This window comes from Cebus imitator, unplaced genomic scaffold (genome assembly GCF_001604975.1).
Source record: "Cebus imitator isolate Cc_AM_T3 unplaced genomic scaffold, Cebus_imitator-1.0 Scaffold132, whole genome shotgun sequence".
In the NCBI taxonomy this organism is placed as follows: Eukaryota; Metazoa; Chordata; class Mammalia; order Primates; family Cebidae; genus Cebus; species Cebus imitator.
The window spans coordinates 405,639-428,296 of record NW_016107447.1 but is presented as its reverse complement, the minus strand read 5'-3'; the positions used below and the strand labels follow the sequence as shown (position 1 = coordinate 428,296).

The 22,658-nt window shown below is 46.8% G+C and overlaps 1 protein-coding gene across 3 annotated transcripts; it reads right to left on the bottom strand.

Annotated features, from left to right (window-relative positions):
• Nucleotides 1-426: 426 nt before the first annotated feature.
• Nucleotides 427-18,729, bottom strand: TTPAL (alpha tocopherol transfer protein like). 3 transcript variants are annotated; one of them, XM_017541182.2, is made up of 5 exons: nt 18,622-18,729; nt 13,824-14,283; nt 9,430-9,623; nt 6,953-7,063; nt 427-4,400 (listed from the first exon to the last, which is right to left on the bottom strand). In XM_017541182.2, the coding sequence occupies exons 2-5, from the start codon at nt 14,266-14,268 to the stop codon at nt 4,122-4,124; spliced, it is 1,029 nt and encodes a 342-aa protein (XP_017396671.1). In that variant the 5' UTR covers nt 14,269-14,283; nt 18,622-18,729; the 3' UTR covers nt 427-4,121. The 3 variants fall into 3 exon arrangements, with proteins under 3 accessions (XP_017396671.1, XP_017396670.1, XP_037598911.1); XM_017541181.2 differs by having other exon boundaries at nt 18,547-18,722; XM_037742983.1 differs by lacking the exon at nt 18,622-18,729 and adding an exon at nt 18,300-18,396.
• Nucleotides 18,730-22,658: the final 3,929 nt, after the last annotated feature.

Below are 22,658 nucleotides of genomic sequence, written 5' to 3'. Positions count from 1 at the left end.
TGCCTCAGCCTACCAAGCACCTGGGATTACAGGTGCACACCACCACACCCAGCTAATTTTTGTATTTTTTAGTAGAGGTGGGGTTTTGCCATAATGGCTAGCCTGGTCTCAAACTCCTGACCTCAAATGATGTGCCCCTCCCTTGGTCTTCCAAAGTTCTGGGATTATAGGCATGAGCCACCGCACCTGGCTGAGAGCAGAATAATTTAGATTTACAAAATTAACAGATCCCAATGCAGAGAGTCATTACCAGAACCGACATCTTTCCTGAACAGTAGACATGTTTCTGTTCAGTATCTCCACACCTCTCATAGCCACAGGACAGCCACATGAATATAATTGGTTTAGCTAACATTTTACTCCCTAAATGAAAGGAGGCTAAAGGAAAACCTTAGATGCTGGCAACTTTAAAATGGTAAAACTTTTAAAAGTTGTTATAATCGCCATGGCAGTACTCTAGCTTTTGCTACCCAAATGAAAAAAAAAAAAACCTACAATTGAGCTGAGAGTCAAATAGCATTTAAAGAAATTGCCCACCCAGGGAGAATTCAGAAAGGCTCAATATAAAGGAATTCAGAGAAATGACTCTTCCGGTCACATTTCTGGAAAAATCGTGTTTTGTAAGCTGATTTATATTTTATTTCTATTTTTGAGATGGAAGTTTCACTCTTGTCGCCCAGGCTGGAGTGCAATGGTGCGACCTTGGCTCACTGCAGCCTCTGCCCCCTGGGTTCAAGTGATTCTCCTGCCTCAGCCTCCCGAGTAGCTGGGATAGCAGATGCTCACCACCACACCTGGCTAATTTTTGTATTTTTAGTATAGACAGGGTTTCACCATGTTGGCCAGGCTGGTCTTGAACTCCTGACTTCAGGTGATCCACCCACCTCGGCCCCCCCAAAGTGCTGGGATTACAGGCATGAGCCACTGTGCCTGGTCTTCTAACCTGACTTACAAGCTTCCTAGGATAAGTGACTCCTTGTGAAACCAAGATGAAATACGAAAGCTCTAAAGCTACTTTTGCATTGATATGTGCAGCAGCAATAGGATAAAAAAAAAATGCAAGAAAAAAATTAAAAAAATAAAGCAACCTTTGCCAAGAGCAAGTTAGAAAATCAAGACATGAAGCCAGGGTGGCACTTCTGGCTGTTTCCGTAGATTTCATCCAGTCTCTCTCCCATGAAGGCAGAATAGGATTCTAGGAAGAGGCACAACTTTCCAGAATTCCATGTTGGGATGTGGGGGAAGAAGAGGAAGAAAATTCCCATATTCCAAAACTTACAGATTGATTTGGAAGCTTTTAGGTACCAATTAATTCAGACCTAAATTTCCTAAATAATAAGACAGGTGAGGGGGAAAAAAAGGAAAAAGCTTCTAAAAACACAGAGTACAGTGTCTCTGTGGCAGTAAAGTCAACTAGATAACCGGGAATAAAGTTTGGAGTATTACTCTCCTTTCTCACAGAATCGCTCAGGGATGTTAAACAGCTCATCCAAGGCCACGCAGTGAGGTGAAGGTGGAGCCCGGGTCTCCCAATTTACTGTCCCATTTCCTGACACCACACTACCTTGAATTTAGGGAAAAGTTAATTTCCAAGCGTTTGTGCATTGGGCCAGAACTTCTCCATGAAGGAAAATACTCCCAGCTCTTGAGGTTCATGTGTTTGTCTCACCAGTGTGCTCCCCTCTACTGAGAAATGCTCACGGTGCTCCCTTGTTGGTCATTCCCCACCCCACAGAGGCAACGTGACACAAACACCCGGGTGAAGCCACAAGGAGACCACCTTGATTTTCACCCAGGGAGGTCTTGGTTTCACAGCTTGATTCAAGCTTCCTGAGGTGTCAAAACTATTTGAGATCTCTTTGGAGCCAAAAGAAAGCAGGCAGCTCCTGGAAGCAGATGGGTTAGGCTCCGACTTCTTCCAGAAGCTAAGTGAAACCACTCCTTCCTTGTCCAACTGGAAAAACCTAAGAAACAAGCCTCTCCAAGTCTGGTCTTTGAGATAATCTCTTCTGGTCTTTGAGATAATTCTCTAGGAGAGCTTTGGCCATGCCTATGTTAAGATAAAGGCCAGGAGTGCAGTGTAGAATTTAAACCCCAGGTCTGAGTTGATTCATTCCTCTTTACCTAGTTTTTTGTTTTGTTTATCTGTCTTCCCTCTTGGGACCTAAGAAAGCCTCCACCCAATTCTCCCATCCAGGCCACTGGGTTCTGAACCCCCTCCTTCAGCCATCCCACTTGCTCTACTTGGGCCTTTTCAGCAATGCTGGTCACATCATCCTCAGATGGTACTAGAAGCAGCCAGGAGTGCTTTTTGGCACTTCCAGCTCAGCCAGGACCCTAGAGGATCCAGGGTTAGTATCCATGGTGAAAAGAACTCTAGAATTGTATTAATGAGGTAAAGTAAATTAATGTCCACCAACAACTTCTTCAGACATGTAAAAAAGCGATAGAGATGAACAACTTAGTAGCAACAGACTGGCCTTCAAATTTCAGAGTACTGTTCTCTCCCTAACTGAGCTATCTGCCGTGACTGGTTAGCCTAATAAATGCACGGAGAAGGTGCAGGCACAACACATAATACTTGTCACTGTTTAACACCATGATCACATGGAATACATCTGAAAGGAAATAGGTAGAAAGCTATCATGTGAACCACCTAATTTGGTGCTTGGGCTAAGGCTAAAATCTTGACAGGGAAGTTCTAAAGTGCTGAAATGCAGAAATTCAGGCTGGCTGGTTTACCCAGACCAGAGAGGGAAACTCAAGTGGGGCTGGGAGGGCAGGGGGCCCAGAAGTGACCCAGCAATAACCTGCCCCATGTTCATTTCCAGAGACCAAAATTTAAGAATCTCAAGTAATTAACTACTATAGCCAGGTTTACAATATAGTACCAGAGTCTTAGGGATGGAAGGAATTCATGATACAAGATCCTGGTCGCTTTACCTGGCCTCACAAAAGCCATCTTTTCAAAATTTAACCGTCACTATAAAAAGGAAATTGGTGTCACTGAGTCCCAGGAATACACATAATAGTTTCTTTAAAGGCAGGGCTAATTGGTGACACATCTCTCTTGCAAAGACACGTGTACCACAAAAAAAACAAAACAAAACCACAGGATCCAACCACTTGTATCTAGATAGTTACCTTTCTAGGCAGAAAATCTAACATTCAGTAACTGAACCAAATCCCAGAGGCCCAGCAGCCGAAAGGGCCCTAGCTGACATTTCATCCAGCCTCATTTTGCAGAGAAGGTTGAGGCCCACAGAGGCCCATGTGTTGTCCATAGTTGCACACTTGGGTGGGATCCAGGTCTCTGATTCCTAGACCAGAATTCTTGTAGCTACATGGGCCTGGAATCCAGTATTTTCGGTTGAGTAAAATCACTTCCTGCCAGGTCCCTGTATGATTCTGTTGAGAACCAGGGCTAAGGCTTTGTGGATTTGGGAAAACTTAAGTTTCCATTGAAAGCTTCAACTAATGAGTCCCAGAGGTGCTTTGAAGTTTCCGGCTTCCACATTTGACCACAAAGTGCTGCTTTTGTCCTGATGCTTGCATGATTCAGTTAAGATGCTTTCCAAACCCAGTGACAGCAGCTGGGGCCCGCATCTCTAGTTAAGTTTCCCGATGAGCAGCAGAGGTCTGTACTTAGGGTTTCTGTGAAAGACACAAACTCCCAGTGTCACATTTGGTCACACTGCAGGTTTGGCCAAATGATTTCACAGAAGTAGTTCTGACTGGCCAAAAAGGTTTTTCTCCTGGAAAGTGGGATCAAAGTGACTTTGGTCCTGATTTTTCTTGCTTCCAAGATGTGTAAGAACCAGATCACCACCCCCAACCAAAAAAAAACAAAACAAAACAGATAGACCCTCCAGATTAATAGTTGCAAACTGGGATCCCAAATATTTAAGAATCAGTGGGGACATTTTCCATGTCTTCCATGGAGTAATTCAAGTAACCAAAGGCTTACCCCAAAATGGGCTCCCCCTCATATCTCACAGGCTGTTCCTCCATCTTGTAGTTTAATTATAAGGAGCAAGACTGAATCCTTGGCACCTTAAATTCTTGTGCCTCTCCAAAGAAAAAATGGAAAAGAATGAAGGATGGTGACCCTGGGGGACAGGCTAGTAGCAGGAGTACAGCTGTGACTTCACAGCTCGCAGGGAATCATCACACTGTGCATCTGAGGTCAGGCCCTCAGGCGGCAGCACCTGGCCCAGGATGCTGTCACAGGCAGGGACAGGTTGGCAGAACTCTTTCACAAAGTCGTCTTCTGAAGCCAGCAGCACTGCATTCCAGGTGGCAGTGTCCAGCTCCCCAGCCGTGCCCCCGTACTCCCTGGGGAGAATGCTTCTTGGAAGGCTTGTGTGGAGAGAGTTCAAGTCAGACCCATGGAGGAAGAACTAAAGGGAAATGAAATGAAAACACGTATGATTTTAGGTTAATCAGGAATGCAGAAATCTCCTTCGTGGCAGGTGCCCAAATAAATGTCTGTTGAATGAAGGAAGGAAAGGTTAATGGCAACCCTACCCTTCCTTTTTCAGCCCAGAAAGCCTGGAGTATCCTTAATTCTCTTTTCCTTATACCATATGCCCTATTGGCTGGACCTTCAGAATGTATCCAGGATCCAGCCACCTCACCACCACACTAATGGCAGCATGTCGCATCGCTTCTACCCTGGATTCCTACAGTGGCCGCCTACCTGGTCACCCTGCCCCCACTCTTGTCCCTCTGCAATCTAAGTTCTTTTCAATGAAAGTCAGTTCACGGTTGTTCCTCTGTGTACAGCCTTCCAGCACTCCCACCTCACAGACTCAGGGGCCCCTCACAATCTTGCCTTGTTACTTCTCTGAGTCCTCCTCTGACCACTTGCCCCTCCAGTTTTGACCCAGCTGCGCCAGCCTAGCTGCTCTCCCAGCATGCCAGGCAGGCTCCCACAGCAGGGTCGTGCCCTTGCTGGCCTCCCAGATACCTAGATGGCTCACTCCCTCACCTCTCAAGTCTTTGCTCAAATGTCTGCTTCTCAAGGCCGGCACCTCTAACCACTCAGTTGAATGCTGCAACCTTTCCCACCTCACACATGCTATCCTTTTCCCGGCTTTATTTTTCTCTGTAGCACTTATCACATTCTAATACTTGATAACATAATTCACTGTGGCTTTCTTTAGAATAAAAGCTTCCTAGGGGCAGGGATTTTGGTCTGTTTTGTTCATCTAGAACATGCTTGCACATAGAGTTGATCAATAGATATTTCTGAATGAATGAACCTATGAAGGAACAAAGGAAGAACATTGTGGGCCCCAAACGGGCATTTCACAGGTGTCAAAGACTTGTCCACAGGCTGCTTTGGTAAAAGTTCCAAACAGAATCTTTAGGGACCCACATGTGTTCACAGATAGGCAGGGAAGCCACTGAATTAGTGGTCTGCAAATCTAGCTGTGCATCAGAATCTCCTAAGGGGATTTTAAAGCACAGAACCCTGAGCTGATGAATCAAATCTTCAGGGAAACAGCCTAGGAATCTGGAGCTGGATTTCAAGTTCCCTCCCTTATAACTTTGAGATTTTCTATCTATATATGTTACTTCTTTGAAAAAGCAAGGGCCCAGCATGGTGGCTCACGCCTGTAATCCCAGCACTTTGGGAGGCCAAGGCTGGTGGATCACCTGAGGTCAGGAATTTGAGACCAACCCGGCCAACACGGTGAAACCCTTTCTACTAAAAACACAAAAATTAGCCAGGTATGGTGGTGGGCATCTGTAATCCCATCTACTTGGGAGGCTGAGGCAGGAGAATCACTTGAACCTGTGAGGCAGAGGTTGCAGTGAGCTGAGATCTTACCACTGTACTCCAGTCTGGGCAACAGAGCAAGACTCTTTCAAAAAAAAAAAGAAAAAAGAAAAAGCAAGTAAAATTCAGGGCCATCTTTGGAATGATCATCCTAGGCTCAGGAAGGAGAAAAATACCATCCATCCCATTTCAATCAGTGGTGCTGGGAAAGGGAAGAGAGAGGTGGCTCTTCTGGGTCAGAAAGGAAGACTCAAAGTGCCATTCATCCCTTCTTAAATAAGAGGTAAGCTAAAAACTCACCTAGCTCATAAGCCTTGAATTGCTCCACAAACTACACAGCGGGACAACATGTTAGGCAAATGGAAAGGCTTAGGCAGCATTTTTTAAGCCCCACAGTGCTAATGACTGTAACTTAAAAAAAAAATTATTTTAGAGACAGTGTTCTGCTGTTACCCAGGCTGGAACACAGTGGCAAGACCATAGCCCACCACAGCCTTGAACTCCTGAGCTTGAGCAATCCTCCCACCTCAGTCTTCTGAGTAGCAGAGACTACACATGTGCCATCACATGCACCTAATTTTTTTTTTTAGTTGAGACAGAGTCTCACTATTGCCCAGGCTGGAGTACAGTGGCATGATCTTGGTGCACTGCAATCACTGCCTCCCAGATTCAAGTGCTCGTGTGCCTCAGCCTCCCAAGTAGCTGCAATTACAGGCATGTGCCACCACACCTGGCTATTTTTTTTTGTATTTTTAGTAGATTCAGGGTTTCACCATGTTGGCCAGACTGGTCTCAAACTCCTGACCTCAAGTGATCGGCCCACCTCAGCCTCCCGAAGTGCTAGGATTACAGGCATGAGCCACCATGCCCAGGCACACCCACTTAATTAAAAAAAATGTTTTTAGAGCTGGGGTCTTGCTACACTGCCGAGGTTGGGAGGATCTTATGATAAAAATCCTGGCTGTGCTCACTCTACTGGCAAATATTACATTCTTACTAATTTCATCTTCCATCTTCCCCTCACAAAAAGGGACTGTTCATTTATTTTATCTGTAACTACTTTCCAAATCAGTGGTCTCAGGGCAAAAATAAACAAGTTCCAGATGTCACAAATAAATCAATGGAGGGAGGAAAGAAAAATCTCAAGTCAACAGGATCATCACTTACTCTGTTTGCTATTTTCTCCTTCAGAAATGGTTTTATGATGGCAAAAATGCCTTTAAATATTCGAGGTTCATTCACAACATGGACTGCTTTTATCCGAATGGGGAAACCATCCTGTGTGGGAAAGGCAAAGGGGTTTAGAACATCTGCAGAGTCTTTCCACACCTTCCGCCCCCCAGTTAAATCTTCATTTTCAGCTCCAATATGTAAGTCTGATCTGATCCTCATGGCCACCTCAACGACAGTCCACGTGGGACCTAAATAGGCAGACGGACCTCAGGGAAAGTCTTCCCTGGGACCCAAAACTGGGTAAGAAGAGAGGCAAACAGACGCTGGGTGTGGTGACTCACACCTGTAATCCCAGCACTTTGGGAGGCTGAGGCAGGCGGATCACTTGAGGTTAGGAGTTTGAGACCAGGCTGGCCAACATGGTGAAACCCCATCTCTACTAAAAATACAAAAATTAGCTGGGCATGGTGGCATACATCTGTAATCCCAGCTACTTGGGAGGCTGAGGCTGGAAAATTGCTTGAACCCAAGAGGTGGAGTTTGCAGTGAGCCAAGATCGTGCCACTGCACTCCAGCCTGGGTGACAGAGTGAGACTCTGTCTCCAAAAAAAAAAGAAAGAAAGAAAAAAGAAAATGAAGAGAGGCAAACATATGAAGAGCTGTTGCTCTTATAGCAGAAAACAGTCTGAATCTGTAGGCACGGATCTGGCGGATATTAGACCTAGATCAGTGTTGCCAAAGTATATTTCCCAGGATATTGAGGTTATACAAAACAGGGCTCCACAGCAGGCAAATGAGTTTGAGAAACACAGTCCACTAAGCACAACCAAGTGGGTTTCCTTAACTGTAGTCCTGTTCAGAGCCTTTAACATGTAAATTCTTACAATGAAATTTACAAGAAAGGGACAGGCTATACCACATTTCCCAAACTTATTTAATTTTTTCCCTTTGCTAGAGGATAGACACTGATCCACACTCTTAATCCTGACACTTGAAACTACGTGGTGTTCAGCAGCAAGCATCAAAAGGAGTGCCAGCGATGGAAAGCCAGGGTCAGCTCAAAGTCAGAATTCAAATCTATGATAATGTCCAAATGTGCACGGATTTCTTTTTGAGATGGAGTCTGGCTCTGTCACCCAGGCTGGAATGCAGATCTTGGCTCCCTGCAACCTTCACCTCCCAGGTTCAAGCAATTCTCCTGCCTTAGCCTCTCAAGTAGCTGGCATTACAGGTACCCGCCACCACGACCAACTAATTTTTGTAACTTTAGTAGAGATGGGGTTTCACAGTGTTGGCCAGCCTGGTCTCAAACTCCTAACCCCATGATCCGCTCACCTCTGCCTCCCAAAGTGCTGGGATTAGAAGCATGAGCCATCGTGCCTGGCCGTATGCACTGATTTCTTTAAATAATAAACCTGGTGCACCACAGGGACTGAAACATTTGTGGAATCCAGCGAGAAGACCTACTATATCATTGGTGCCCCATAGTTCACAAAAGACAACACCCCACATGGCAGGTCAGAATGAACAAGTAATCAAAACCTGTCACAGGTGTGACAGGCTATATTTTCTCTAGGTCTCAGTTTCCCCATCTATCAAAAAGGAAAAATAGTTCTTGCCTTGCCTATCTCAGAGGATTCATTGAAGGACTGAACGGAGCCTGATGGCTGTAAAAGCACTGTGCAAGCCGTTAAACGTGGTGCAGATATGTAGGCAACCCACAGACCCCAGTGACTCATGTTCTGAAACACAGAACATGAGGTACGAAGCATCTGACCAAAATACAGCCCAACAGATCACCACATCCCCCAGATCCACAGAGGGCATGAGGGGCTCCAGCATCTTGGGCAGAAGCTTCATTTCTTAGGGGTTTTTTTTTTTTTTTGAGGCAGAGTTTTGCAGTTCTCACCCAGGCTGGAGGGCAATGGCACGATCTCATCTCATTGCAACCTCTGCCTCCTGGGTTCAAGTGATTCTCCTGCCTCACCCTCCCAAGTAGCTGGGATTACAGGTGCCTGCCATCATGCCCAGCTAATTTTTGTATTTTTGGTAGAGACGGGGTTTCACCATGTTGGTCAGGCTGGTCTCGAACTCCTGACCTCAAGTGATCCACCCACCTTGGCCTCCCAAAGTGTTGGGATTATAGGCATGAGGCACCACACCCAGCCAGTTTTGTTTGTTAGGAGAATTTTTCCTCTGCCTTCCAGACCAAAAAAAGGCAAAAAGCAGTTCCCTAGTTTTTTGGACTCTTGCCTTAACAATGAAGTACCTACTCCAGAGGGTACTTGAGAGCCTGATAAGAACAAGTGGTAAATAAGACTTTTAAATTTCTTCCCATAATGCTTTTGTGTTTTTCAGATTGCAGGTGCGGGATGTGCGGTTTGTGTATCATGTGAGACCCACCGTAAACGGACAGGCCCTGGGGAAAGCCAAAGCCACCACGAAACAGGCAGGACAGACAGGGATCTTACCTGGAGAATGCCAATCACCTTTTTGGCTATAAAAGGGCCAAAGTGAGATGCTTTTGATAAACTCACTCCTTTGTAGTCTGCAAGAATTACAATTCCATTCACTTGGGTTTCTTCCGACTGAATGAGTTTTTCTAAGGTCAAGTATATGGCTCGGATGTTTTCGGTAATTGGATAGTTGCTTGGTATCCATCTGTCTAAGGTCATAAGAGATTGACAGTATGTTACAGAAATTAATATAAATAAGTGATCACACAAAGGTTTCTCTCCTTTCTAACACTGTTGTTTCAAAATGGAAAAGAAAGATGTTCTAGTAGCTGTGTCTCTCTCTAGGTTAGCAAATGGAACAATAAGCAGCAGCTGATTTCTTAACTCCAAACAGCAGCACATTTTGCAATGCAAATACAATGGAGTGTTGAGGTTAAAAGCATGAGCTCTGGCTGGGCACAGTGGCTCATGCCTGTAATCCCAGTACTTTGGAAGACCGAGGTGGGAGGATCGCTGAAGCCCAGGAATTCAAAACCAGCCCAGGCAACATGGCAAAACCCCATGTCTACAAAATACACAAACGTTAGCCAGGTGTGGTAGGGTGTGTCTGTAGTGCCAGACTTGGGAGGCTGAGGTGGGAGGATCACATGAGCTCAGAAGGCTGAGGCTGCAGTGACCATGATCATGCCACTGTATTCCAGCTTGGGTGACAGGGTGAGACCCTGGCTCAAAAAAAAAAAGTATGCTCTCTGAAGTAAAAAGTATTCTCTCTGAAGTAAAAAGCGTGCATTCTGGGCCAGGCACGGTGGGTCACACCTGTAATTTCAGCACTTTGGAAGGCCAAGGCAGGCGGATAACAAGGTCAAGAGATCAAGACCAGCCTGGCCAACATGCTAAAACCCGTCTCTACTAAAAATACAAAAATTAGCTAGGTGTGGTGGTGCACACCTGTAGTTCCAGCTACTCCAGAGGCTGAGGTGGGAGAATCACTTGAACCTGGGAGGCGGAGGTTGCGGTGAGCTGAGATTGCGCCACTGTATTCCAGCCTGGTGACAGAGTGAGACTTATTTCAAAAAAAAAAAAAAAAGTATGCATTCTGAAGTCAGACACACCTTAGGTCTGAATGTTACTAGCTGTGTAACTGTGGGCAAGTTACTTCAATACCTCACTCTGAGCCCTCATCTCCTCATAAGTAGAATAGGGTGATAACACCTGCCTTCATGGACATCTGTGCTTTATGCCGTCATGTATTTCCCCTTATCTTCATAGCACCAACCTGACTTTCCTTAGGGAATTACCTCCTCCCACTCTAGCCATGCGGTTTGGATAGAATTGACTTGACTCCTGACTTCAGAGGGGAGTGAGTGACTAGGGACTGATTGGCCAATCTGACAGCACATCCTTTTCACCACGGTGTGTGATCCAAGCCAGGTCAAGCAGAGTTGAGGAGACTCAATTCTAGGACTCTGGCCCTTGGGAAAGAGATCTCTTTCCTCTTGTAGTTTTGAGGCTGTGAGTCCAAGATTCACAGGCCCCAGGAGGCAAAAGAGCTGGCCTGGGAATGAAGACCCTGTTGAGGACAGCAGCAGTGGAGATAGCTTTCCAGTGCCAGAGTTTGGGCCCCTGAATCCAGCTTCACCTGGATTTCAGTTATCTGAGCAACTGTGTTTTTTGCTTGTTTCAGCCAATGTGAGTTGGCTTTCTGTCACTTGCCACCCAAAGACTGAGTCTTGGTCAGATGTAGTGGCTCACGCCTGTAATCTCAACTCTTTGGGAGGCCAAGGCGGGTGGATCATTTGAGGTCAGGAGTTAAAGACCAAGCCTGGTCAACATGGTGAAACCCTGTCTCTACTGAAAATACAAAAATTAGCTGGGAATGGTGGTGCATGCCTGTGGTCTCAGCTACTTGGGAGGCTGAGGCAGGAGAATCACTTGAACTCAGGTGGCAGAGGTTGCAGTGAGCCGAGATCGTACCACTGCACTCCAACCTGGGCAACAGAGGGAGACTCTGTCTCAAAAAAACAAACAAAAAAACTGAGTCTTGACTCATATACAACCTTGAGGGGAGTACTATGAGGATGAAGCATAGTGCTATGTTCCTTCATAAAACTCCTCTTTCTAAGGTGGATACTTCTTTAACACACTCCATGTATTTAATGATTCTTTCCTCTCTTTGGGGAAGAAAAAATGAAAATGCCCTTTTTTACTGTTAACCACTATTCTCAAGAAAATCACAGCAAAAATCTGTGTGCCTCTTTCTTAAAAGATAAAACTTCACCGCTGGGAGCAGTGGCTCACACCTGTAATCCCAGCACTTTGGGAGGCCGAGGAGGGCAGATCACAAGGTCAGGAGATTGAGACCATCCTAGATAACATGGTGAAACCCCGTCTACTAAAAATACAAAAATATTAGATGGGCATGGTGGCATACCCCTGTAGTCCCAGCTACCTGAGAGGCTGAGGCAGAAGACTCACTTGAACCCGGGAGGCGGAGGTTGCACTGAGCTGAGATTGCAGCATTGTACTCTAGCCTGGCGACAGAGCAAGACTTTGTCTCAAAAAAAAAGGATAAAACTTCACATTTGCCAACAATGAAATATGTGATATGTGCAAAATTCTTATGAAAGAGCTTTGTCCCCAAATTGTGCCAGCTTGCTGTTTAACATTGCTGCCAATTAAACCTGCCTCTGTTTAACTGGACATTATTCCTTTCAATCACGTCTTAAAAGAACTTTCACAAAGGCAAAGCTGATGCCCAATTGAAAACAAATGTTTCTGTGCATACCTCCTCCTAAAAGGCTGGGTTGGTGGGAAGGGGTCCAGATCTGTTCCAGACATATGGGGAAAAAATTCACTCAGGAGCAAAGGGTTGAAACCATGCAAGCAAAGGTGCAATCAGTGTTGCAATATCTGACTATTGTAACATTCTTAGGAGTCCAGTAAAGAGAAGCCGAAAAACCTGCTGACTGGTTTCTAGGTCTCCTGATGCCCTAAAATCTGCACTGCATTGCTTATTTTAAAATAAACACCTCTAATTTTGGCAAGTACCTACAACAGCAGGTAAGCCATTAACAGCAGTCTTGGTACATACACAGTAAAGTCTGAAGAGAATGGTTTAGCCTCTAAACAGAGTTTGGGGAATGACTAAAGGCAGAGGAAAGTGCATGGAGGTGTCAACTCCCCATCAAACTTCCCTTCAAGAGGGCATTTACATGCATGAGCAAAAGAGGGCTACCAGTGTGTTCTCATTCGCTGGCTTACTTGGGGAGAACATTGCGTCTTACTTTCCATTTTTCTCTCAGCTCTGGTCTGAGGGAAGCTAGGAGTGGAGTAGAACATTCCAAAGTTCTTAATGCTTTTGGTGTCATGGAAGAGAACAGGCCTAAGAATCAAAAATTTCGAGTTCAGGCAGCCCCTGGTCACTGTGTTGAAATGCTCTTTGGGGAGCATTTCTTCTTTTTTTTTTTTTTTTTAATTTTTTGTAGAGACAGGGTCTCACCATGTTGCCCAGGCTGGTCTCAAACTCCTGGCCTCAAGCAGTCCTTCTCCCTTGCCCTCCCCAAGTGCTGGGATTACAGGTATGAGCCACTGCGCCTGGCTGGGGAGTAGTTCTAAATGCTCTTTTAGTGGCAGAGAGCCCCCATTCATAAACTACCATGACAAAGAAATGTAAGGTGTCCTGATTACTGCCATGAAGTGCTAAGATCAAAAAACAAATCCAAAGTGAATCCTGTCAGTGGCTTAACAAAACAGAGAAAAGGAAGCAAAGGTTGGAGGCGGCACCTTTCCAGGTGTCTGCCCAGGCCACACCCTTGCACTGATACCTGTACCGTAAACTACCCACAAAGAGGACTCAGGGAGGGCCCTGGCAGCCATGCTTGTATCCTGCGGCCAGGGGCAGGCTCCTCAGCCCCACCAGATGCTCCCCACTAGAAATCTGGAATCTGAATTGAAGCACTTAATTGGGTGGCCAGGCACACCTGAGAGCTGAGGGGGTGCCAGATTTAACTACATGCACCAGAGAAGGACAGCCATACACAGAAAAAAGTGTGAAGAAGATGTGCAAAAGGCAGAAACGTGGCTGAAGGACACACAGCCCATCAGGCAGAGACAGGGAGAATGGCTGTCTTGGCTCCTGGTGGCATTCTGGTTCTTGGTTCTAGGCCCTAGTAAGAGCTGCCACACCTTCAGCTCTCTTCTGGTGCTGGGATATACTCCTGTCTCCTTAGACTAAATCCTTCCTTTTTTCTGAAGTTGGTTTGAGTAGGTTTTTGTCATCTGCTATCCAAAGAGCCTTGACTATGACAAAGGAGGGGTAAAAATGGGACTCAGAAAGGAGGACAGGGTGCTGAATGGACACACTGCAGAAAGACTGGACACGCACGCCCCACAGCAGTCTAGGGAGATACCTGGGCGGATGCAGACGACATGGCAGCCCCTGGGGTCTGTGTGGGGCAGCACGGTGAGGAACCCGGAAGCAAGGACATCTTTTAAGGCTGATGGCTTCAAGTTATTGAAGACTTCGGGCCAGCTTCTCCTGCAGCTGTGGTAGTTGACGAGGAGCTGCAGGGCCCGGTCATAATCAAACTTGCGGGCCCGGAGGAAGCGCAGCAGGAAGGCGTCGTCGAGGGACGTGCTCAGGTTCGGGTACTCCTTCCGCACCATGTCACGGAGGGCCTGCACATCTCGAAGTCTCCATTCCGGCTTTTCCTGCAGCTCTTCCCGGGCTTTGGTGACCAGTTCTTCTGTCAGTGAGCACACGTAGCCTGGAGGCTCTGGTGGTGGCGGCAGCTCATTTTCAGAGAGTGAGGCCACAGAAGGGCTGGTTCTCAGAGAGTCACTTTCTTCTGACATTAGCTACCAGGGTCCCTGCCAACACAGAAGCCCTAAGCCACGTTAACAAGACTTGGCAGTGCTTATTCCAAATCCCAGGGCAGCACAGTGCAGGGGACAGGAACACTTCCTGTAAAAGCCGAGTAACCTCAGAGCAGTGTTTCTCAACTGGGGGCAATGAACTGGATCTAAGCCATACACACAAGTCTGACCCCAGGCCGGCTGCATCCCCAGGGAGGTAGCCAGCAGCTCTAGCAGACTATACACTTCCTAATGAACACCAGGGCCTTACTTATAAATGTATGAATAGGTGCTCGACCTTATCCGTCATTAAATAAATGTAAATTAAAACAACTCTGAGGCCAGGCGAGGTGGCTCATGCCTGTAATCCCAGCACTTTGAGAGGTCGAGCAGGTGGATCACCTGAGGTAAGAGTTTGAGACCAGCCTGGCCAACATGGTGAAACCCCATCTCCTAAAAACACAAAATTTAGCTGGGCATGGTGGCACATGCCTGTAATCCCAGTTACTCAGGAGGCTGAGGCAGGAGAATCACTTGAACCAGGGAGGCGGAGCTTGCAGTGAGCTCCGCCACTGCGAGATCACGCTACTGCGCTCCAGCCAGAGCGAGAGTTGGTCTCAAAAAAAAAAAAACAAAAACCAACTGTGAGAATCAGATTGGCAAAAATAAAAAAAATTTGCTCTGATATGCTTGCTGCTGCTGGGAGTACAAATTGACATAGCCTCTTTGGAGGGAAGCTGTCAATATCTTCAGAATGTAAATCTACATGCCCTTTGGTCAACAATTCCATTTCTAAGACATATACTTGTATATATGTGCAAAATATGTACATGGCCTTCACAAGTATTGAATATAATGATAAAAGATCAGAAACACCTTAACTGTCCATGATGGGGGGACTGGTTAAGTAATATTACCATATGAATGGGGAACTAGTCAGTCATGAAAAGGAATTAGGCAGATCTTTATGAATTGACATGTTAAAAAAGCAAGTTGTAGAATAGTGTACAGAAAATAGTCATGTTTTTAATGTATACACATATATACACTTGTGAATGCACAGAAAATTTCTGGAAGAGTATAAGAAACTTACCAATGGTAACTTCTAGGGTACATAACCGTACAAGTAAACATTTAAGATGAGAAAGGGCATTTTTACTTTACTGTTTGAATTGTTTACCATGTACCCATGTAACTTATGATGGGAATATGTGCCCATCAGATTTCCTGCTGGGAAAACATAATTGATAAAGGGCCCCAGTGGCTGTCCCTCTAGATCCACTCTCCAGGGGAAGCCAAACTTCCCACAGCCCTCTGTGGCCTCACTGCTCGTAGCCAGTGATTGAGTGAGACATGGGACTTCTCTAACAGGCAGCTTTGGCTTGAGGGCCTGGCCAAACCTTTGTTGGGACTGCCCTGCAGGCAGAGACTTGCTGCCCAAACCTCTTTCATGGGAGCTGATTTGCATCACTGTCACTGGCTCTTCCTGACTTCTCCCGCTCCCTTCCCCGGTGCTGCTCTTCACAGGGGTTGCCTCTAAATTTCTAGCATGTCTCATCTCATTCTAGTGTCTGCTTCTTAGAGGATCTGAATTCATGCACCTTTTTTTTGTTGTTGTTGAGATGGAGACTTGCTGTCACCCAGGCAGGAGTCAGTGGCACAATCTCAGCTCACTGCAACCTCCACCTCCTGGGTGCCAGTGAGCTTCCTGCCTCTGGCCTCAGTCTCCTGATTAGCTGGGATTACAGGTATGCATCACCATGCCCAGCTAATTTTTTTATATTTTTAGTAGAGATGGGGTTTCACCATATTGGCCAGGCTGGTCTCGAACTCCTGACCTTGTGATCCGCCCACCTGGGCCTCCCAAAGTGTTGGGATTACAGGCATGAGCCACTGTGCCTGGACTTTTTTTTTTTTTTTTTTTTTTTAAAGATGGAGTCTTGCTCTTGTCACCCAGGCTGGAGTGCAATGGCGTGATTTCAGCCCACTGCAACCTACGTCTCCTGGATTCAAGTGATTCTCCTGCCTCAGCCTCCCAAGTAGCTGGGATTACAGGTGTCCACTGCCACGCCCAGCTAATTTTTTTGAATTTTTAGTAGAGATGGGGTTTCACCATGTTGGCTAGGCTGGTCTCAAACTCCTAACCTCAGGTGATCCCCTGGCTTAGCCTCCCAAAGTGCTGGGATTACAGGCATGAACCACCATGCCCAGATATACTTTTTTTGTTTTTTAAGAGAGATATAGGGTCTTGCTCTGTCACCCAGGCTTAAGTGCAGTGGCACAATCATAGCTCTCCGCAACCTCGAACTCCTAGGTTCAAGCAAACCTCCTGCCCCAGCCTCCCAGGTAGCTGGGACTGTAGGCACACACCAACATGCCTGGCTAATTTTTATATTTTTTTCTCAGGCTGAGCATGGTGGCTCACACTTGTAATCCCAACACTTTAGGAGGCTGAGGCAGGTGGATCACCTGAGGTCAGGAGTTCGAGACCAGCCTGGCCAACATGGCAAAACCCTGTCTCTACTAAAAATACAAAAATTAGCCAGGCATGGTGGCGCACACCTGTAGTGCCAGCTACTTGGGAAGCTGAAGCAGGAGAATCACTTGAAACCAGGAAGCAGAAGTTGCAGTGAGCCAAGATTATGTCGCTGCACTCCAGCATGGGCGACAGAGTGAGACTCCATCTCAAATAAATAAAAAAAAATATATTTTAAAAGGACCAGTCTGCTGTCTTGAGAATGGACTCTAAGGGGGTGAGGACCAAAGCAAAGAGGCCATTTAGAGGTTGTAATAATCCAGGTGAGAGATGCTGGTGGCCTGGAGCAGGTAGCCTTTGCTGACCCCCAGGCCAAGTGAGGTAACTCCCCTACACTTCTCCACTCTGTTGCAATTGTCTGTTGGCAATTTGTGAGCAACATCCAAGTATGTCTTCTTCATTATCTTAAATCCAGCATCTAACATGGTGTTAGACACATAGTCTGCACTTCATAAATATTTATTGAATGACTTTAGTCTGCTTGGCAGAGGTATGCTAAGTGAAAAATGGAACAACTATGGCTTTGTTTCTATGGAAGTCACCAAGAGATGCCTGCAATCCCAATCTAGTGTCTAACTGAGACAAACTAGTGTTCACAAGGTATAGGCCTCACCTCCAGCCTCCTTTCCCACCTCACCCCACCCTGATGCACATTAAATGCCAGTCAAAACAAGCTGATGACCCATCATCCTTGGAACACCTCGTGCACTTCTGATACACTCTACCTGAAATTTTCTCTTGTTCCTAATGAGACGGCTCAAATTGCCTTCAAGACCCAGCTGCCATGTTACCTCCTCTGTGAATCCTTCCCAAACTACCTGAGGGTGATTACCTCCAGTTTTCCTATTTCTTTTTTAGAAATTACAGTCCAATGGCATGGGCGTTTACATAAAAACAGGCTCAATTTCACCACCCATTCATTTATCCCAATAATTACTGATCACCTACCATATATGTCAGGCACTGTGCTCACAGGCACTGGGAATGTACATGCAAACAATCTAATTCCTTGCCTTATGAAGCTTACATCACAGTGGAATGAAGATAATGCATACTTGGGCATTTTACCATATATCAGCATTGCTAAGCCCTTTATGCATTTCCTCATTTAATTTTCACAGTATTTGGTGAGAGCGCTATTACTGTTACCATTTTAAAAAGGAGGACATGGAGTACTGCCTCTTAGAATGTAAGTTCCACGAGGGCAGAGTGCTTGTCTGCCACGTCCGCTGCCACCCCCAGTGCCTGACACATGGCAGTGACCTGTACACACCAGCGGGGGATACAGGTTAAGCAATGCGCCAAGGGGGCGCCCGGTGAGGCAGAGCAAGGATGCGTCTAGCCCCACCCTGGGCTCCTCATCTCTACCCTCCACCTGGGGCTTCCTGTTGACTCTCCAGGGCCTCAGCAGCACCGAGCGCCCAGCAGGGCTCAGTCACAGGCTGATGAATGAGCTGACAGGCGGACATATGAGTGAGATGCAGGCACCACTTACGGGTGAAGCCGGGGATCTCCCCCCACCTGGAGCCCATCGCTTTCCGGAGCATCATTTTCCTCTCCACCCCTTCCTCTCTATAAGCAGAGGTCACACCCCTTCCTCTCATTCAGCAGAGGTCAGGAGGCCATCTCTCCTGGAGCCCCCCCACATCTCGTGGACAACCTTCCGAGGCCCCCACTTCCGGCTGTCACCCCCTCCCCAGGTGTCCCCATTTCCTGGGGTCTCTCGCGCCTCTGGTACCCACTTCCAGTTATCCTTCCCTCCCAGGGGTCCCTTTCCTCGGCCCCCAGGGCACACAGACGGGCTCGCGGGCACTCACCGGCCCGGCTACGGGCGGAGCGCGGGTCAATCGGCGGCGGGAGCCTCGTCCGGCAGCGCGCGCAGAAACGACCCGCACTCCCGGCCCGGCCGGTCCGGCCCCTCGCGCCGGAAGTGACGTGTCAGGGCGTGGGAGGTGGGGCTCCGCCTAGGAGCGCGCATGTGCGACACCTCCCAGTAACGCCGGCGTTCTATCCCCACCTAGCGGCCGGGACTCAGCGCTGCGGACCCGGAGTGGCTGGGAGGAGCTGGGGCGCCAGCCACTTGTCAAACCCGGCTTATAGATGGGGAAACTGAAACTCAGAGAAGGAAGGAAGGAAGCTGCCATTTTCCAAGAACATGCTAACATGTACCTGTTGTTTCACATCCATGATCTCATTAACTCTTCATATTTACGCAATTCCCTTATTTCACGAAAGGGAAACTGGCAATCAAGGTGGTAAAGGGCCTCAAACCCAGATCTCAGGATTAGCATTCTAGACTTCCCTCTATTATGGCTGCTATCAGGACTGTATGCTCCGAAAAGGGAGATTCCAAACCAGGAGACGTCTGTCTGTCGTTAACTGAGTAACCTGGAGCAAGTCCCCATTCCTCCTTGGGTCTCTGTTTCCTCAACTGAAACCTGATTCTTGCTCTGGAGCCTGATTCAATAATTACTATTTTCCTGCTTTGGGCTCATGAAGTTCCCTCCAGACAAAGACATGACTAACTCCCACCTCAGTCCATCAAGATCCCCCCGCAAGGATTTTGTGAACTGCAGCTTTTAGACAAATTTCCTAGGTCCCTCTGAGGCAGAGTAGACACTAAGCCATTTCTAGAGAGAAATTCTGGTGGTCCAGGAGAGCTCTGAGCCCCAAGAAACGACCTTAAACAGTCTTTTCGTTTCTCTACCCCAGGGGCGGGAGGAGTCCCAAGAAGATGGGAAACGATCCATGAGGGCCATAAGAACATGGCAGTTTCTGCCAGATGCTAGATTGAGGGGCTGGGGGTGGTAGTGTGGAGGGGACCTGGGAATCATGAGTTTTGACTCCTGCTCTCAGCTTCATTGCTTTTAGGAATTACAGAAAAAATATAGAATATTCACTACAGTTTGAATTTCAGATAAACATGTAAATATGTTCCTTTCCAAACACACAAAAATAGGCCGGAAATGGTGGCTCATGCCTGTAATCCCAGCACTTTGGGAGGCTGAGGCAGGTGGGTCACCTGAGGTCAGGGGTTTGAGACCAGCCCGGCCAACATGATGAAACTCGTGTCTACTAAAAATACAAAAAAAAAAATTAGCTGGGCGTGGTGGCAGGCACCTGTAATCCTCGATGCTTGGGAGGCTGAGGCAGGAGAAACGCTTGAACCCAGGAGGTGGAGGTTGCAGTGAGCTGAGATGGCGCCATTGCACCCTAGCCTGGGCAAGAGCAAAACTCCATCTCAAAAAAATAAATAAATAAAATAAATCTAAAAATTAAAAAAATAAAAAATAAATATGTCTTATGCAACATTTGGGACATATTTATACTTTAAAAATTGCTGTTTATAGGAAATTCAAATTCAGCTGCTGGGAATCATGGGTTTTGTTTTGTATGTAAAATCCATGTATTATTTTCCTGTTACTGTTACAAGGAATTACTACAAACTTCATGGATTGAAACAACACAGATATATTCTCTTGCAGTTCTCTAGGTCAAAAGTCTGAAGTCAAGGTGTTGGCAAGGCTGCATTCTTTCTGGGGACATCAATTTCTTTCCACCTTTTTCAGTCTGTAGAGGCCACCTGCATTCCTTAGCTCATGGCCCCTCCTTGAATCACCTCAACCACCTGTTTCTTTTTTTTTTTGAGACGGAGTTTCACTCATGTTACCCAGGCTGGAGTGCAATGGTGCGATCTCGGCTCACCGCAACCTCCGCCTCCTGGGTTCAGGCAATTCTCCTGCCTCAGCCTCCTGAGTAGCTGGGATTACAGGCACGCACCACCATGCCCAGCTAATTTTTTGTATTTTTAGTAGAGACGGGGTTTCACCATGTTGACCAGGATGGCCTCGATCTCTTGACCTCGTGATCCACCCACCTTGGCCTCCCAAAGTGCTGGGATTACAGGCGTGAGCCACCGCGCCCGGCCTCAACCACCTGTTTCTGTTGTCACATCTACTACTTCCCGCTTCTTATAAGGACTCTTGGGATTACATTGGGTGCTCCCAGATAATCCAGAATAATGGTGCCATATCAAGATCCTTACATTAATTACATCTGTGAAATCTCTTTTAAAATGGAAGGTAAGGCCAGGCGCAGTGGTTCATACTTGTAATCCCAGCACTTTGGGAGACTGAAGTGGGTGGATCACTTGAGGTCAGGAGTTCAAGACCAGCCTGGCCAACCTGGTGAAACGCCATCTCTACTAAAAATACAAAAATTAGCAAGGCATGGTGGTGGACGCCTGTAATCCCAGCTGCTTGGGAGGCTGAGGCAGGAGAATGGCTTGAACCCGGGAAACAGAGGTTGCAGTGAGCCGAGATCATGCCATTGCATTCCAGCCTGGGTGACAGAATGAGACTCTGTTTCAAAACAAAAAACAAACCCAAAAACATAAGGTAGGATATTCACAGGTTTCAGACATTAGCATGAGGACATCTTTTAGTGGTGATGTGGAGGAATTATTCAGCCTACCATCTGGCATCCCTAATCCTGGCTGTGCCACCTTAGCCAAGTCACTCAAATTTCTGAAGCCTCCAGTTTTTTTAATGGGCAAAAAGCTGATTAACTTACAACCATATAAATGAATTTACACTTTTCTTACGCCAGGTAAACAGGTATTTTTATTTATTTATGTATTTATTTTGAAAAGGAGTCTTGCTCTGTTGCCCAGGCTAGAGTGCCGTGGTGTGATCTTGGCTCACTGCAACCTCTGCCTCCCAGGTTCAAGCAACTCTCCTGCCCCAGCTGAGTAGCTGGGATTGCAGGTGCCTGCCAGCACACCAGGCTAATTTTGTATTTTTAGTAGCGAAGGGGTTTCACCATGTTGGCCAGGGTAGTCTCGAACTCCTGACCTCGTGATCTGCCCACCTCAGCCTCCCAAAGTGCTGGGATTACAGGCATGAGCCACTGCACCCAGCCAGGTATTTTTAATAGAGATGGGGTTTTGCCATGTTGGCCAGGCTAGTCTTTCTTTTGGTGTGTGTTGTGGGGGGGACAGAGTTTCATTCTTGTTGCCTGGGCTGGAGTGCAGTGGCTTGATCTCGGCTCACCACAACCTTCTCCTCCTGGGTTCAAGCGATTCTCTGTCTGAGCCTCCCGAGTAGCTGGAATTACAGGCATGTGCCACCATGTCCAGCTAATTTTGTATTTTTAGTAGAGATGGGGTTTATCCACGTTGGTCAGGCTGGTCTCAAACTCTCGACCTCAGGTAATTCGCCTGCCTTGGCCTCCCAAAGTGCTAGGATTACAGGTGTGAGCTCCTGCGCCCTGCCAATAGCAGCTCTTGTGGCAAATGGTGAGGGTTGACCCTGTCCTAACCATGCTTTCCTAGGTATTGGAATAAGCCTCTTTCCTAAATCCCAAACCTAGGACCTGCTACTGGTACATGGAGCCCAGATGGTAATCTGTTGTTCTGTAGGATGTTTAATGTCATTCCTAGGCTTTACCCACTAGGTGGCAGTAGCACTCCACAGTCACAGTGATGAAAACCAGAGATCTTCAGTCATTGCCAATACCACCTGGGAGACAAAGCTGCTCCAAATTAAGAGCTACTATTGTGGGAGAAAGAACGCTGGGTTCTGGTCAGACAGACCTGAGTTTAAATCCTGTGTCACTCACCAGCTGTGTAACATTGGAACAATTATCTGCCTGTCTAACCCTTGGCTTCATCAACCATAAAATCCTATAATAACTGCTACCAGGCGTTGAATGCTTTCATTGGTAGAGTGCTGAGCTCTTTGCATGAATAATCTCATTTTGATTGCCAATAACAGAATCCTGGGGCTGGGTGTGGTGGCTCACACCTGTAATCCCAGCACTTTGGGAGGCCGAGCCTGGTGGATCACTTGAGGCC

Excerpts from the sequence above, each read along its gene's own strand:
- TTPAL (XM_017541182.2), bottom strand. The coding sequence starts at position 14,268 with ATGTCAGAAGAAAGTGACTCTCTGAGAACCAGCCCTTCTGTGGCCTCA. Across the intron at positions 7,064-9,429 it reads AGGTGATTGGCATTCTCCAG|GATGGTTTCCCCATTCGGAT; the intron begins GTAAGATCCCTG and ends TTTCCCACACAG. Across the intron at positions 4,401-6,952 it reads AGGAGAAAATAGCAAACAGA|TTCTTCCTCCATGGGTCTGA; the intron begins GTAAGTGATGAT and ends ATTTCCCTTTAG.